Here is a 16,836-nt window from a genome sequence, read left to right on the forward strand (position 1 = left end):
CTTCAAACTCTGGTTTAACAGCATAGAGACCACATGACTATGGGCATACCGCCTAACCATCTCTTGCTTCAGTTTTTTCTTTTGGAAAAGCAGGAAAATAATAGAATCCATTATGTAGAACTGAGATAATGCATGTGATGTACTTATGCATGGTGTTGGAAATCTAGTAAATGCTCAGTAAATATCATCTGTCACTATTATTCATGCATTTCACAGGAATTTACTCAACCAGAGTCTGAGCTTTTGCTCTGAGTGACTGATGGGAAGACAAGGCAGTGGTCTTTGCTCCTCCCCCATTTTGGACCTTCACTTGAATGCTGGGAACCTCAGCCCTTACAAGTGTGTTATTTCTTCTTTAAAAACATGGGAAAAAAAATAAAAATAAAAACATGGGAATTAAAAATAAAGAGCCCAAGGACTAAGAATAACTAAGCAAAATTCCCTTTAACGTTTCATAATTCAGTGAGAATTATTCCTCTAGGCAGTTCTCTATTCAAACATTCAGAGGAGTTAAAATGTTTTAAGTAGCTGAAATAATTGTCAGATGTGCCATAAATGCCTTACTGGAGCTTTGTATAAGGGTACCCCTGAAAATCAGAGACTGTCTGAAAAATCCTTATACTACCGGGGGAATGGAGATTTTACTAGTAATGACAGAAAGGGGGAGGGTGCCTTTCCAAAACCTTGTATTTCAAAGTCTGTTTTAGAAGTCAACCTTGCACCTCTGGGCTTACCTGTTTATTTCTGATGCTTATACTTCAGCCCAGCATAGGCAGTAGTAATGCCTTCTTTTTTCCTATCCTTGGGGGGATCCCTATCTCTAAGGCAACCTGGATGTGTCTCTCTGAAGGAGTAAGCCTGCAGTGGCAGTGCCCTCATGGGACCCTGGATGCACACCTGTCACAACCCACGCATGCAGACATGTTGTGGTCTGCCAAAAGAGGAGGGAGTGAGCCAGGCTGTGAACTCAAGCAGCTCTGGGTCTGAACACCAGCTGCGTGACTTTGGGCAAGTTACTTCATTTCTTTAAATCCTAGCATCCTCATCCATGAAAAAGGAAATACAAATACCTGCCTTCTTAACCTGTGAAGTGCGTGGAACACGGGACTTCTACCCGTTCATGGCAGCTGTGACCATTCTCTCTCATAAACCCACTTTCCCTCAGTCTGTCTCCATCATCCTGACCGCATTTGTGACTGTAAACGCCAGGCGGCTCCTCCACCTCACTATGCTCCTTGGGCCACAAAGTGATCCACAAGGGACTGCTTTCTCTCCGACCAGACTCGTTCTTACCCAGTCCGAAGCGGTAGCCATCAGAGAAGCGAGTGCTGGCATTCCAGAACACACAGGCACTGTCCACATGCTGGAGGAAGAACTCAGCTGTCTTCTCTGCAGCATAATGAGAAGAAATTGAGTTAGGATGGCTGGGAAAACGATCCCTGCTTCCAGCCACTCAACAGGGCCTGACTAGGTCAGGGCCCAGGCCCCTGGGGTACTTCCCTGAATATTAAACATACAGACTTGTGAATATCTGAAACAGGAAGACAGCAAACCTGCTTCATTAGTCATGCTGCCAAAGCAGTAGGTACATGAGAAAGACTGGATTAAAATCCAGATCTCCCTGCAGACATACCCTCAGAGTGGCAATGGCCTGTCTACACTGTTTCTAGGCTCTGAGCCAAATCCTTAAGTCTCAACTCCAACTCCACACCCATTAGCTGGGTGACTGTGGGCAAGTCTCTGAACCGATGCCTGAGATCAACGAGGACTGACACCATTACCTCATTCCCAGCTTGTGGAGAGGACATAATGAACTTACAGCTGGGGAGTACTCGTCCCAGACCTAGCGGATGGCAAGCGCTTAGTAAGCACTAGCTGTTCTCACTGGTGGTGCTGTGATTCCTCAGTAAACTGACTGGAAGTTCCCTGAGGGGCCACACCGGCTTCTCCTTGACCATAGGTCAGTCTCCCGTGCCTGACACCCAGGAGTGCCTTTCAGTGATCACATGGGGAAGGAACGAGTAACTGTGTAGAGCTGGTTTTGTCCTATGCTAGTTGGTTCTCTGCCTAACCTCTGGAATCTTGGTTTCCTCACCTGCGTGCACGTGTGCTAAGTCACTTCAGTCGTGTCCAACTCTTTGAGACCCCACGGACTGTAGCCCGCTAGGCTCCTCTGTCCATGGGATTCTCCAGGCAAGAATACTGGAGTGGGTTGCCATGCCTTCCTCCAGGGGATCTTCCCTGACCCAGGGATCAAACCTGCATCTCTTACGTCTCCTGCATCAGGCAGGCAGGTTCTTTACCACTAGTGCCACCTGAGAAGCCCTTCCTCAGCTATAAAATGGGCTTATTCCAGCAATCTGGAAAGACTGCTGCATGGGTTAAACAGTGATGACTCTGACACATGGTGAACCCTGTTTAAAGTGGAGCGAATTACTTCTTCCCTGTTTCCTCCCAGGGCCACTGTGACAACACAACAGGGTAACAGATATACAAGCACTCAGTGAACCAGCAAGTGCCGCCAACCCTGGGCACTATCAGCAGCCCACTGAGACTGTGTTTTCCTGCAGGCCCAGAGGGGCTGAGCGGAGCAAGGCTGGCTTGGAGATCAAGGCAGACACAGCAGACCCTGAGTGCTGTTGCCTTTGCGCACTGACCGTTCTCCGTGACGATGACATCCGTGTGTGAGCTGCCATACTTGTGGATGTGGTCGATGGCGTCCTGCACGCTGTCCACCACTTCAATGCACAGCTCCAGGTCCCCGTACTCAGTTCGGAGGGACTTCACTTCAGACGGGCTGAAGGTCAGATAAGAGGCGAACTTGGGGCCTGCATGAATCTTCACCTGGGGCAGAGGAAGTTGGGGGCAATGACATAAACACAGCAAAAACAGGCAGTGCATACTCCTCCTTCTGGATCCAACAGCAAGGTGAGTCTAGAGATGATGAGCCTAGGGATCATGGGGCCTAGAAACCAAAACGGCCCCTGCTTCCTTTTAGAGGCAGCCTCCATCCTCCAGAACGCTCTGCTTTGAAAAATGCTGACGGTCACTTGCTAGCAACAGCCCCCAGTAGAAGTGGAGCAGGGATTTAAGCAGGACGTCTCGTAAGCCCTTGACTGCTGGCATTTTACAGAAATGAACACATAACTAAAGAAATACCAATCCCCTGCATGTGGGATTTAGGCACTGGACTCAGACGGAAAGAGGGAGATGCTCCAAACACACTTCTCTTCCTCTGCCAGAGAAGTCCCAGGTGTGCTTTAGAGGAGAACAATACTTGGCTGGGAACCACTTCAAACTGTGGTGAGTTGTTAGATTTCTGACTTTGTTAGGCTGGATGCCATATCCAGGTTCAGCTCAGGCCCAGATTTGGGGCTAATCCCGCTCCTGGCTAGAGGAATTTAAGGATCCTGAGGGCTGGTCACTGAGGACGCAGTCACAATTCTTCAAGATCAAGCACTGGCTCAAGTACCAACAAGCCCCATTTGTCTGGTCCCTATTGCTCCCAAGGTCCTGCAGTTTCCCATTTGGGGCCCCACATCCTCCAGGCCTGGGATCCAACCAGGTTCCCTAGGGGCCGGAACCCTACCCCTGTGCAAGGTGCCCTCTGCTTTACTTCCTGCGTTACAAGGTGCTTTGAGAAGTACACACCCGGGCTCATTCTGACTAAGGAACGTCCAGGCGACGCTCAGAAGCACTGATGTCATTGTGGGTCTGTCTGAATCAGAACTGGAGGTTTGACTCCTGGATACAAGAGAGCTTTCCTCTTGTCCAGTCCAGTCCAGCGTGGTGCCTGGCACACACCAGTGCTCAAACGGGCCACTAGTGTGCGGTCAGGCCCCAAACATAAGTGGCCATGTGATCTATCTCCCTTGTAATTTGTGGGGTACATCTTCATTTTCTAAACTGTCCTTGCAGGTTCCCATGCCACATCTGTAAGCTGATTGAAGCCTTCCTTTCCAGCAAAATGATGGAAGGGAAGAGACACATGCTCAGGGTCAAAGCAACCAAGGCTAGCAGTCACTCTCTCTACTGCTGTGCCAGTTCACACAGTTCTGAAAGGACGCCATGACACCAGATATTAAAGCTTAAAATGTGTCCTGACAGAAAATTTAACATTGTCCATTTTTACCTGGAGAGTGTCTATTTCTTTGCAATTAGGATTTTAGGATGGAACACACATTTATATTCAAAACTTACTGGCACTAGTTTATCATCTTAATGATACAGTGAGAAAATAATCCAGAGCAGACATTATACAAATTGCTCACTGCTAAAAATCACTGCACTAATAAGCACATTAATATTGGTAACTGAAGACATTTGTGGAGGGGAGGATATATGTAAATTTTTGGCTTGAAAACATTTCTGCATAATCTTTCCAAGTCAAACCCAAACAGGAATGTGTGTTCAGAAACATAAACTTTATGCCAGGAAAGAGTCCATTCAGTGGGCTGCCATGTGATAAGCGTTATCTTTGAACCCTCTTAGCCCTGAACACACTCCACTTTGGAATGAAGCTATTTGTGTATGGGTTTCTTCCAGCCTCTAGAGGCACAGGTGTGTCTCACTCACTCTGTACTCAGCACACAACTTTGTATATGGCAGATGCTCAAAAACATTGCTTCTCAGATGGCCTTAAATGGAATGGCAGCTGCTCCCGGTCTAATCCCAGAGGCTTCTAAATCTCGGGAGTGAGGACAGGAAGTGATGGCCTTGTCCTACCTGTTCCACTCTCAGCATGTCAATGATCTGGTCAAATAATGGTGTTCTCAGCAGGTCTCGGTGGATTAACAGAGTCTCTAAAGCATTACAGGCAGCTGGATATTCACATTTGGAGTCTCTAACTGAAAGAGAATATAGAATTTTTCCATTAACATGAACCAGGGCCACTGAGGACATGAGAACTACTTTGCGCACGTGAGATGGGACCTGATGGAGCTCACCTAGCCTGGTGACCTTGTCGACACTGGCCTCTGAATCCACGTACATGTGGCAGATGCCTTCACTGTGCCCCATCACTGGGATGCCCTTAGCAGCTTTCTGGATGTCTCTAACCAGCTGAGAAGAGCCTCGTGGAATGATCAGATCTATCATTTTGTCTAAGCGGCAAAGATCTTCTACTTCTTCTCTGGTATTCACCTGAAGAGGTAGAGAATAAAAAGATGAAGATGACTTTTGATCACACAAATTGTGCAAGTAGCAGCATCCCTTTCACAGATAAATGCCTGTACCTCCTGAGAACTAAGTCTGATGCTGTGAGAACTTATTCCAAAAACAAGGAATCATGGGAATTGAAAAGTTGTCCAGCAAATGCTTATACTCTGCATGTCAGGTGCTGTGCTCCACATCACAAAACATGCAGAATAGGATCCCTGCCCTCAGAGAACTCAGGAGTCTGGTAGAGAAGACAGGCCTAGGCCACAGTGAGCCAAAACACAGGATGGATACTTTTAAAGATGACAGAAGAGGTACAAAGTGTGATCTCTGGAAGTTCAAGAAGATACAGAGTATGCCAGGCTATGAGGGTGACAAAGGGAGGTGGCTGCTCCACTGGCTCCCTGATCACAGCCTAACACATGCTGCTGGGTCTTACTAGGGAGTCACGGTTCTCCATGACTTGGGCTGACAACCTACCCCAGGATGCTGGTTGGACTGACTGAAGTGCTTGTGTTAGACCTTGAAGATTATGTGCATTTTTTCCCTTCTCTTTATTTTTAATTTCCCCCAATATGGTTGTGTTACTAACAATAGAAGTACATTTACAAGAAGGTTCACAGCAACTTCAATCTGCATCTCCCCAAACTGGAAACAACCCTGATGTTCATCAACAGAAGAAAGGATAAGCTGTAGTACATGCTTATAAATGGAATACTATACAGCAGTAACGGCAACCCACTCCAGTACTCTTGCCTGGAGAATCCCATGGACGGAGGAGCCTGGTAGGCTGCAGTCCATGGGGTCGAGAACAGTTGGACACGACTGAGCGGCTTCCCTTTCACTTTTCACTTTCATGCATTGGAGAAGGAAATGGCAACCCACTCCAGTGCTCTTGCCTGGAGAATCCCAGGGACAGGGGAGCCTGGTGGGCTGCCGTCTATGGGGTCACACAGAGTCAGACACGACTGAAGCGACTTAGCAGTAGCAGCAGCATACAGCAGTAAAAAGGAAAACTACTGCTGGGTGAAACAATGAGAATGAATTTCGAGGACATAATGAATAAAGGAATACAGATGAAAGACTGCATTCTGTATGATTTCACTTACATGAAATTCAAGAATAGGCAAAAGAAATGGAATGTGAAAGAAGTAAAAAAAAAAAAAAGTTCGATGGTGGGGGGGTGGGGCATGCTGATGGGGAAGGGCAAAGGGAAACTTTCAGGTGTTGGCAATGTTATGTGTCCGGGTGGTTTATACATGTGTGTATATATATATATGGACACAATGGGTTTCCCAGGTGGCTCAGTGGTAAAGAAACCACTGCCAATGGAGGAGACACAAGAGACGTGGGTTTGATCCCTGGGTCGGGAAGATCCCCTGGAGTAGGAAATGGCAACCTGCTCCAGTATTCTTGCCTGGAAAATTCCACAGACAGAGGAGCCTGGTGGGTTACATACAGTCCACAGGGTCCCAAAGAGCAATGAGCATACATATACATCACATAAGATAAGGATTCTTTATATACGTTACACACCAACAGGAAGGAGGAGAAGGAGGAAATCTGTCACATTAAATGAGGATATGGTGCAGCCGAGACCTAAACCCCTACAGTCTGTGCTCTTTCCATCCACTATGTTGCTGTAAGAATAGCCCAGCTTCTTGGCAGGGAGCACATAATGAGGCAGGTTTGTAGATACACCAACCCCTCTCCCCACCAGCAGCCAACAGTATTCTGGAATGTACGCACGAGTGGGCCTCAAGGGAAAAGGAGAAGGATCTGGAGTCTGCTTGGATCCAAATCTCAACTCTGAGTGATTCTGGGGTGTTATTTTACCAATGAGCCTATTTTTCTTCCATCTATAAAATGGACCTAATAATTAATGGTATCCTTTTCACAGGGTTGTTGTGAGGATTAAATGAAATGATGGATGAAAGTGCTGTGTCCACAGGAGGTGCTCAATAGTAGTTTAAAACCTCCACTGGATGGTTGAGGAGAGTGACACAACTGTTAAAATAATGACCATAACGATAACAGTGTTAATAGCATGACCTCATACAAGCTGCATGATGGTTTCTGACAAACTTTCATAACACATATCTCATCAGACCTGGCCTAAATCACTGCCAGTGAGCAGAGCACAGGCCTCACACTCTAGGTCTGGTATTCCTGCTGCCTATGACCTCAAGAATGATTCCTGTCAATCAGTGGTACCAGAACACAGCTGTGTGAGACGGACCTTCATGAGCCACCCAACCTGGGCCAAGGCAGCACCAGCGCTGTCCAACGTCACAGGCACACAAGACCTGCTGCTCCTCCAGTCAAGCCTGCCTATACAAGTGGCTTGGCCTTCTGCAGCCTGAGCTTTGCTTCAAACACCCAAAGACCTGGCCCGGCTCCTCTGGGCCTGACCTAGCTCATTCCCAGGGACCTACCAGCTGTACAGCTTCCTTGACTCCATGGATTGAGAGGGCCTCCTGGGTCAGGAGGTGAAGGATTCGGTTGCTGTGCGAGGCCTCCTTCCCTCCTTTGAGTAACAAGCCATTACCACTTGCTATAGCCAAGGCTGCCACCTGCAGATCAAAGAGGAATGCAGTGAAACACTGAGCATATTTTCTGTGCCAAGCACTGTGCTGATCACTTTATAAGGTCTACCGTGTTTAACCTTTACAACGTTCCAGTGAATTAAGTACCTGCTTTATCCACTGCTTTACAGACAAGGACACTGGAGGCCAGAGAGGTTGGTAATTCCTCAAGGACACACAGCTTATAAGTGGCAGGGCTGGGGTCCTTTACCCCAGAGCCAAAGCACAGATCTTAAGAAACTGTACTATACAGCTCCCTTAGCACCATTACGAAGTAACCCAAGTTAAGTGCCCAGGATCACACAGGCCCTACCCTCTCCGGCCACAGGTGCTCAGGAGCCTAACTTAGGTGTTTCTCCACCTGAGTCAGCAGCACCTGAGGCTATGCAGCATCTCTGGTCACACCCTCCATGGCCCTATCATTGCTCTGAGAGCTCTAATGCCTGGTGCTGAGCCCCTGCACAGCTGTCACAGAGACTGCTGGCAGGACAAAGCAGGCCATCTAGAAGGAGAGTTAGTTACCTTTTGGGAGTGAAGGGCTAATGACACTGTGAAGCTGAACCTTCTGAATGCTCTAGGGATGAATGAAAATCTTCGGGCTTTTGTAATATATCAAAATAAACTTTACAAAATAAAACTTGCTTGAACATGTTTATCTCCAGAATAATAATTCTTACTCCTTTTTTGTTTTTGTTGCTCATGAACCTCTTCCAAAAATTATGTTAACTTTTCCCAGATAAATGCAGAAACACACAGCATTCTGCATGTAATTTTCAGGATTCATGGATTCCGTGATGCTGTCCAAGGTTAAGATCCCAGGTGAGAAATCTCAGCTGTAACTGGATAAGAAGAAACTTTTTCCTAGTGAAGTATTCCTTAGTATGGATAAAAGGTGGCAGAAAAACTTCATGGACATGGCCTGTAGAGCAACTTAGGACCCATTTCTACCAGCGGACAGTTATCTCTAGGGGTTCTTCATGAGACAGATACGCACACAGAGGGGACTGTGTGGCAGCACCAGCCACAGGCTGAGGACAGACCACAATGGTATGGGAGCCCCTTAGTGGACCGGCTGCTTTTAGACCATGTCAGGGAGCAGCCTCCACAAAGCATGTGGGACTCCCAGGGTCACATACGCCCTAGAAGAAAAGGTTCTGTTTCTTTGTTTGTTTCTAAACAGAATCTCTCTTTGAAACTTTGGGGCTAGTGCAAAGAAAGAGCTGGTATCATCCTGTTGGCAGTCCAGTGGGGAACTGGTTCCAGATTTCTGGGAATTATTTAGGGCCACAAACAAAGCCACCCTCTAATTCCATCTTATACTTCAGAGCATGGCTGCTTGGCAAGATCTTTGCCACATGGTTTCTCCACAATTATAGACTGTGATTTTTCAGATTTCCTAAAGGGCTCACATGTTAGGCTCCATCAACTACTGAAAGTTATTCTTCCTAAGAGATGCACCTACAGGAAGCCATCTGTGTCACTGATATTAAATGGTCTTTTTCAAATGCGCAAAACCAGCTATTAGATGAATGAGCCTACAGCAGGGTGGCAGACACTCTGTGGTCAGGGAACAAGGTGCTCCGGTGAACTAAGTTTTTATCTTTTTGGCTGTACTGTGCAGCATATGGGATCTTAGTTCCCTGACTAGGGATTGAACCTGTGCCCCCTGCAGCAGATGCATGGAATCATCACCAAATGAGAGATTCATCTGGGCTCAAGGTTTAGCTCCATCCTTAAAAGTGCGACAGGAGTATTGACTTCTATAAGCTTAAGGTTTTTTCTACTGTAAAATGGACATATGAATTATTTTTAGAATTACTGGAAGAATCAAAAATATAAATTGCCTTAAGGGCAACATGAGAATAAAGTCTCAAAAACTTTCTCTAGGGAAAGAAAGGAAGGAAGGGAAGGAAGGAGGGCGAAGGGGTGGAAGGAAGGGAAACAAAAAAAAGATATCTCTAGGAAATTTATCTCGAGTCCTGAAAAGACGTTCTTCCTCCAATTCCCTACTCCAATGGCCAGCATTAGTCACATACCTGGGGCAGGCAGTCAGGGCGAGATTCGAAGATGACCAATAAAACTCCAATTGGGACAGTGACTTGTTCTAGTTCCAAGTCTTTCGCAATTCGAGTCCGGCGCAAAACCCGCCCCACACTGTCCTGGGAGGAGGCCGCAATCTGCCGCAGACCGATGGCCAGGCTGTTCAATTTAGATGTGGAGAGGCTCAAACGTTTCAGCAGAGGAGTTGCAAGTCTCCCTGAAGAGGTGTGAAGAGTACACGATGAAGCAGTAGACCTGGGTGGGTTACAGCTGTTTTACTGAACACGTGGCACTGTGTTAGGAGCAGACGAGGAACTCAGGGGGTCTTGGGGAGACAAGGACATGTCATTTACAGAGCTTTGCTGGGAGGGGCAGTTTGGCAGCTTACATCATCATGTAAAGGTGTGGACACCCATGAGCTTGGTGGCAGCAACTTCAGTTCCAGAAATTTATCATTTTCATGAGCAAATCTGCATGTAAGGTGGATACTTACCACAGCATTTTTATAATAGTGGGAACTGGATTCTACCTATAGATTCACACAATGGGCTACAATGCAGTTGCTATACTGATATGGAAAGCTGTCTAGGATATAGTTTGTGGAAAAGGTAAACCATAAAACAGCATGCATGATATGACCCTAATTATCACATACTGCACATACATGTGCACAGACACATATCAGAAAGCTTTAAGAACAGTGATGATCTATCTGTTTATAACAAGTGAATTTGTTTTATAATAGGTAGAAGTAAAGATGTTTTCTTTTAAAATAAAACAAATAGAATTATGGTAAGTTTAAATTTAACAGTATGCATTGTTTGATTATCTCTCTTCACACACACATACACACATTTATATATACACACGTATACACATGCAGTCAGGAAAACCATTTGGAATCACATATCACAAATAATCACTGGGCTTCCTTGGTGGCTCAGATGGAAAAGAATCTGCTTGCAACGCAGGAGACCTGGGTTTGATCCCTAGGTCGGGAAGATCTCCTGGCGAAGGGAATGGCAATTCACTCCAGCATTCTTGCCTGGAAAATGCCACGGACAGAGAAGCCTGGCGGGCTAGAGTCCATGGGGTTGCAAAGAGTCATACACGACTAAGCACACACACACATCACAAATCATTATTATGATTAATGTTGAATGACACTATGAAAAATTTCCCCTTCTTTGTTATAGTCATAACCACCAAGACAAAATAATAAAAAGACTTTTACTTTGGAGTGGAGCAACCAACCTTTTATTAAGAAAAAAAAAATGAAACCATAATTTCATCAACCAATTATATTACTTTTCTTCATTTTCCCCCATGTGCTAAAAATCAAGTTTTAACTGTAGTGCATATTAACTATTACACTCTAGTTTGTCACCTCATAGTGCATATACACTTTCCATGTTGCCAAAATAATTTAATTACTACTAAACATCCCATTGACTTGATACAGTTCAATGCACATGACTGTACCAATGTTATTAAACACTCAGGTTGTTTTCAGTTTTCATTGGGATAAATAATCCTGCTCTAAGAATCTTTTTTTTTTTTTTTAAAGACTCTTTACACGCAGAGCTGTTTTTCCTTCTTGCAATCTTTTCCTAGGATAAAGTTCCTAAACTGGGCTTGCCGAGTCAAAGGCAATTACTTTGCTCATGTATACGCTAGACTGTGTCCTTATGGATTCCTAGAGAGAGAGAACTGGGATCAGAAGTCAGAGCTCTGCCGACAACTAGGTGTGTGATCTGAAGCAGCAGCTTTAACCTCTGTGGGTCTTAATTCTTTTAAACTAAAGATTTCAGTAAGATGTCAAAAAAGATTTCTTCCATTTATGAAATTTTTTGTGGTTTTCCAATACTGCAAAAATTCAAAAGACTGGATGTAAAGTCCAAAGAAAGTTCCAAGGTAATGGCTCAAAAATGTTTTAAGGAATGAAAGTAACATTGATGAGCCCTGCAAGGTTTTTTTAAAGGGAATCTATCATTAGGACCTCCAGGGCATTTCTGGATGGCAGACTACATGCTGGTTAAGGAGATAAAGCTATCTGTTACCACAGGCTGCACCAACTATTTCCACTATTCTTATATACACTGTCCATCTGGGTTTGGTTCCCAGATCTGTCACTGACTATGGTTTTAGGCATGTTAACAACTTCTTTCTACTTTAGTTTTCTCCTCTGTATAACAGGGATAATAAATAGTAGCTACTTTATAGGCACCATATTCTAAAGAGAAAATGAGATCCTGCCTGTTAATTCCTTAGCATAATGCCCAGCAACACAAAGGCCTCAGTAAATGCTATCTGCTATTAGCTGAATGTCTAAAATAGTGCGGTCCTCAGTCTTTTTCCTTTCTGACTTGTGATGTGTGGGGAATGCAAAAAGCCCCTCAGCAGGTGAGGGGTGGGTGGGTGTTGTACAGAATATCTAAGAAAGGGGGTGGAGGTAGTAGGTGTACTTAAAAAATCCCAACGAATACCAGCCACCAACCTGCAATAAAAAATGATGTGTAATATGTAATTTCTTCCATAACGATCTTATCTTTGGGCAGACTATGATGTAAGAATTATTGGTAAAATAAAGACTAAAACCCAAAACAAATTCCTTCGTAACACTGACTCAGCTGCCTGCTCTTTACCTTCGGCCTCCTCCAAGTCTTTTTTGTTGGCTAACAGGATCTCATCTCGCTGGTCTGTCAACAGATCGGCCAGGTGATGGATAATCTCTGCTCTCTAGGAAGAAAGGTAAAAGATTAACACAAATAAGCAAACATGTTAACTCATGAAGAATGCACATTACACTTTTAGACTTACTCTTCTGAGTGTGCCAGGCCTTGCTCCTAAATCCCATTAACAATGACTGAAATCTCCTTACTTCATTCATTAATTCCCTACCACCACTCCCCTCATTTTTCCTTCCTCTCTCAGTACTAATCTTTCCACTTTTCTTCCTCTTGTACCACTCCTGATCATGATGATTAATGAACCCTGGCCTTGTGTTTGGGGAGAAGGCATGCATTATTTGGTTCACTAATGAGACAGGCCAGCACTTGGAATCAGCATGATATACACACTGCACTTATTTAACAGCACCAGCTGTATACCTGATTTCCCAGGTTAAGTTTTTGCATCTAGTTCTTTTTTGACAATTATTAATGACAATTAATGTAAAAATCCAGTCCTGAATGCTGGAGGAGACCCCAATCCTTACCCACCTAGATGAGAAGACATAGAAAATCAGAGTAGTGATTATTGAAGGAGTAAAAGAAGTGACTAAAGAGAAAGAGAAACTAAGGTCCTCTTGGGCTTTCCTTTCTTTACTTGTAGTTATTTCAAATTTTCTTTTCCATTCTCAGGCCAAAGAACTCCTCAGAAGAAACCTATATACATCACTTTCAAATCTAGCCTTAACATCACAACTTTCAGGGAGCCAGCCCCTGCTTCCACCCGACTTTCTCACATTTTATTGCATCTGCTACTTCAACTGACTGAATCACTGCGGACAGGGCAGGGCTAAGCTATGGAGCAGACTGAAGCTTCCATCTTGTAGGTAAGCTACATGATTTGGGTGAGTTGGGATAAGTTACTTTCCTACATTTCCCTGCCCAGTATGTGGCAGGATTAGGGATCCTCTCTGGTCTCATGATTTTCATGATAACTTTTGATCAAAACATCATAATGATGCCAAGCTACCTCAGACTTCAGCCTATAAAAGACAGAGGAGAAAATGAAATCAAGAAAAAGGGCAAAATAAATCTGAATCACACTTATTACCCAGATTTAAGTCTATGGGACCTGAGGAATAGATGGAGAAACAGCAGGCTTGACTGTGCACTAAACCTCACAGCATGACTTGCTCTGAAAACCAACAGAACTATCAGCAAAGATTATTACCTGCTCAGGTTCCAAAGTGGCCAACATCCTTCCTCCTGATCGAGCCATTTCTCCCTGCTGCTCCACAGTAGGGCCTGCAAGAACATGCGCAGACATCAGCTCACGGTCATGATATGCTTGTTTCACATCCAGAGATCACTCTTAACCAATAAACTGGCAGACGAGCATACCAGATTAACTCAGGAAGAAACACAAGAACCTGTCTGCACACAATAAGATTTACATCTTTTGGAGTTCTCTATTCCACTTTGGCTTAAATTTTCTAATGTGTTTGCATTGCTGAATGTAGATTATATGACAATGCTGACGTTTTGAACAGCTGAGAGCACACACACCATTTGTTATGCATCTTTGCATCTCTAGTGTTCCCTAGCACCTGGCATCCAGCATGGGCCTAGCAAATGTTTCTTGAGAAAATGGATACTTATATTCTTTAACTTGATGATTTTAGCAAGAAAAGGAGGCTTAGTTAGTCAGGTTAGGTAAGTTTTACAAAAACATAGGAGAATCCAATTTTGCAAGCAGTGTTCAAAACTACACCATGTTTCATACTATTAGCACATCAATTTTGTGAGCTCTCCTCCTAGGAGAGCTCTGTCTTCAGCCCCATCTAGTCCATGGAGGCACTAGCTATCATTCACAGACCACAGGACACTACGAAGAACTACTTACCTGCAGGTTTTACTTCGGAAAAGAAGGTACCAACTTTCTTTCCCTCCACAATGTCTGTGATGACATGCCCGGACACCTTGGGGTGGGTCCCATTGGCAATGACCACAGAAGTACCACCTTGTAAAGCCCAGAGAGCCGCTTTCACCTAATGGGAGAAGTTAGATCCATGGATGAGATTCAGACCTTTAATTTATTTTTACCAGTAAGTATAGAAACAGATTTTTATTCCAAATTATATCTAGAAATTTTACTAATATTTAAAAAGAACAATTAAGATGATAATAATACATCCAAATGGCATTTATTCATTACTGACTATGAAATTCTGGTTAGGTACAAGTATAACACACATGATGATACAACCATTAATCACACAGGTTCAGGGATATCTGAAACGGCACTCACTTAAGTATTCAATACTTCGTGATCCAGACCTTTGCAGGGTCTAGACCCCTGCACTTTAAACATGTAAAAACAAAGAAAATACAGTGTGATACTAAGCAATTTAAGTATGTGCAGGAAGGTTTTCAAGTAGCTCGGAAGCTCTGAAGACACACTCAGCCCATGTGTTTATCTCAGCCCAATCCTGGCATGTGTTGTCTAAAGAGGAACCAATCTGCTCTTTGTGCTCAGTGTGTTCTCCACGACACTGGTACTGAGACACGTGACTTCTACGTTTGACTTGTTGTGCCTCAACTCAAGTGTCCAGCCTGCTGCTTGACCAGAATATGATTGAGTACTCTGAGCTACATACATGGGGTTGTGGTCTTCACCTCTGCCATTGCTACAAATGATGCTATACCTGAAGGGTGTAACTTCTTAGAAAAATTAATGGGAGAGAAGAATATTGTAAAAGATTTTATCAGAAAATATTTGAGCTCTAATAAAAACACTTAAGAGGATTTGTGAATTTTAAAAAATACACACCCTGTTCTTTAAGAGGTTATAATATGAACACATTCTTTATACATCACTAATACATACATAGAAAGACATGACTAAATACAGGGACACAATATTCATGAAACCTTTATTTAGATATGCATCATCTTTGTATATATACATCAGCCCTCAAACAATTACAAAAGCAAGAAGGATAAAATACTGTTTGGTTTTAAAATTGTTATGGGCAGTAAAGGCAACAGAGTCCTACCTTGGCTTCCATGCCACCCATTCCAACTCTGGACTTGGTTCCGAATGTCACAGACTGCTGATCACCAGGATAAAATATATCAATGAGCTTTGCATCATCTGACCCTGGGGGGCTGTCAAAGAGGCCTAAAAAGTAAACAAGAGTCAGTAATACTGTTTAGCAGAAGTGAGCAACCCCCAAGAGAGACTTCCCCGGGGACCTCCCAACCACTCTGTACTCGATTTATCCAGGTAAATTCTGCTATTTGGCCAGCTCTGATGAGAAAAGAGGTTAAGAGGTCCATGGAGCCTACCCACACTGAAAATCAGCTCCAGGAGAACGTACCTTACATACTTTTTATTAACTTTGCCTGGTAAATGAATGTTTGCCAGCATCAGAGCACGGCATATCCCTGGCACAAAATTTACCAGTCCTGCCTATAGTCTACAGTGAAGCTGTCCTCACCTTTGCCATTGCTACTTATGATACTGAACCTTAAGGATGCAACTGAAAAAGGTGAGTGGCTTTTGCGCAAGCAGTGCAGCAGCCGGATACTTTTTAATGAGACTATTTCCAAGGACATGAAATATGAGAGGTTCTCATTCACTCTCAGAGTACCCTTTCAAAAAGTCACACTGCACTCCCCACATTATGGGTAAGCCTCTGAAGGTCAGGCTGAGTTAGCAGAAGAGCGCAGATCTGTCACCATAAAGCCAATGTCCTCTTTAAAACTGAGGAGACTGACATAAAATGAGAGTTACACAAAATGTTATATGCATACCATCCAAGATTAAAAATCTTCACAATTTCACTTTGAAAAAGAGTGTATCTGAGCCTTGAAAGGCGAGGTCTAAGGGGAACACAGGCAGAGGGAACTGTTAGCAGTCAGAGGCTGGCTGACAGACGTTTAGGCAGTGATGTTCTGGTTACAAGTTACTGCTTTTCTTGTGCTAAAATACACCCTTCTGCTCCCAATCTTTAATACAATCAGGCCATATTCATCCTCCCTGAGAGAGTAAGGGAGTCAGAGTGGTGAGAATGGCTAGCGTCCAGTGCACAACAAAGCAGTGCAGACCACGAGCAGCAATTACACACAGAAAGAGGAACAACCGCTCAGAGCCCCTGTCTGCCCCAACCCAGCAGCCCACAGCTCTGGGCGCTCAGGGCTGGTTCTTCTCAGAAGGCATTATGCTATGAGATCATAAATGGTATGCGACAATTTAAGCCAAACCTCTAGACACCTCGAGTTCCTAGCATTCTGATATTTCACCTACTTTTCTTTTTCATTATAGCAGCCTCTCAAACCCACTAAGAGTGTACTTAAAATTCTGGCATCTTTCTAAAAATCAA

General features: G+C 44.2%; 1 protein-coding gene across 2 annotated transcripts in view; it reads right to left on the reverse strand.

Annotated features, from left to right (window-relative positions):
* Positions 1 to 16,836, reverse strand: part of ALDH18A1 (aldehyde dehydrogenase 18 family member A1) — a 41,123-nt gene that overhangs the window by 1,975 nt on the left and 22,312 nt on the right. For both annotated transcript variants that reach the window (XM_005225537.5, NM_001046181.1), the window contains 10 exon segments: positions 15,508 to 15,632; positions 14,355 to 14,499; positions 13,683 to 13,756; positions 12,428 to 12,521; positions 9,779 to 9,999; positions 7,593 to 7,730; positions 4,947 to 5,142; positions 4,726 to 4,847; positions 2,658 to 2,844; positions 1,294 to 1,389 (listed from right to left, as the gene is read on the reverse strand). In XM_005225537.5, the coding sequence (XP_005225594.1) occupies positions 1,294 to 1,389; positions 2,658 to 2,844; positions 4,726 to 4,847; positions 4,947 to 5,142; positions 7,593 to 7,730; positions 9,779 to 9,999; positions 12,428 to 12,521; positions 13,683 to 13,756; positions 14,355 to 14,499; positions 15,508 to 15,632 (1,398 nt within the window).

Source organism: Bos taurus, chromosome 26, assembly GCF_002263795.3.
Source record: "Bos taurus isolate L1 Dominette 01449 registration number 42190680 breed Hereford chromosome 26, ARS-UCD2.0, whole genome shotgun sequence".
Taxonomy (NCBI): domain Eukaryota; kingdom Metazoa; phylum Chordata; class Mammalia; order Artiodactyla; family Bovidae; genus Bos; species Bos taurus.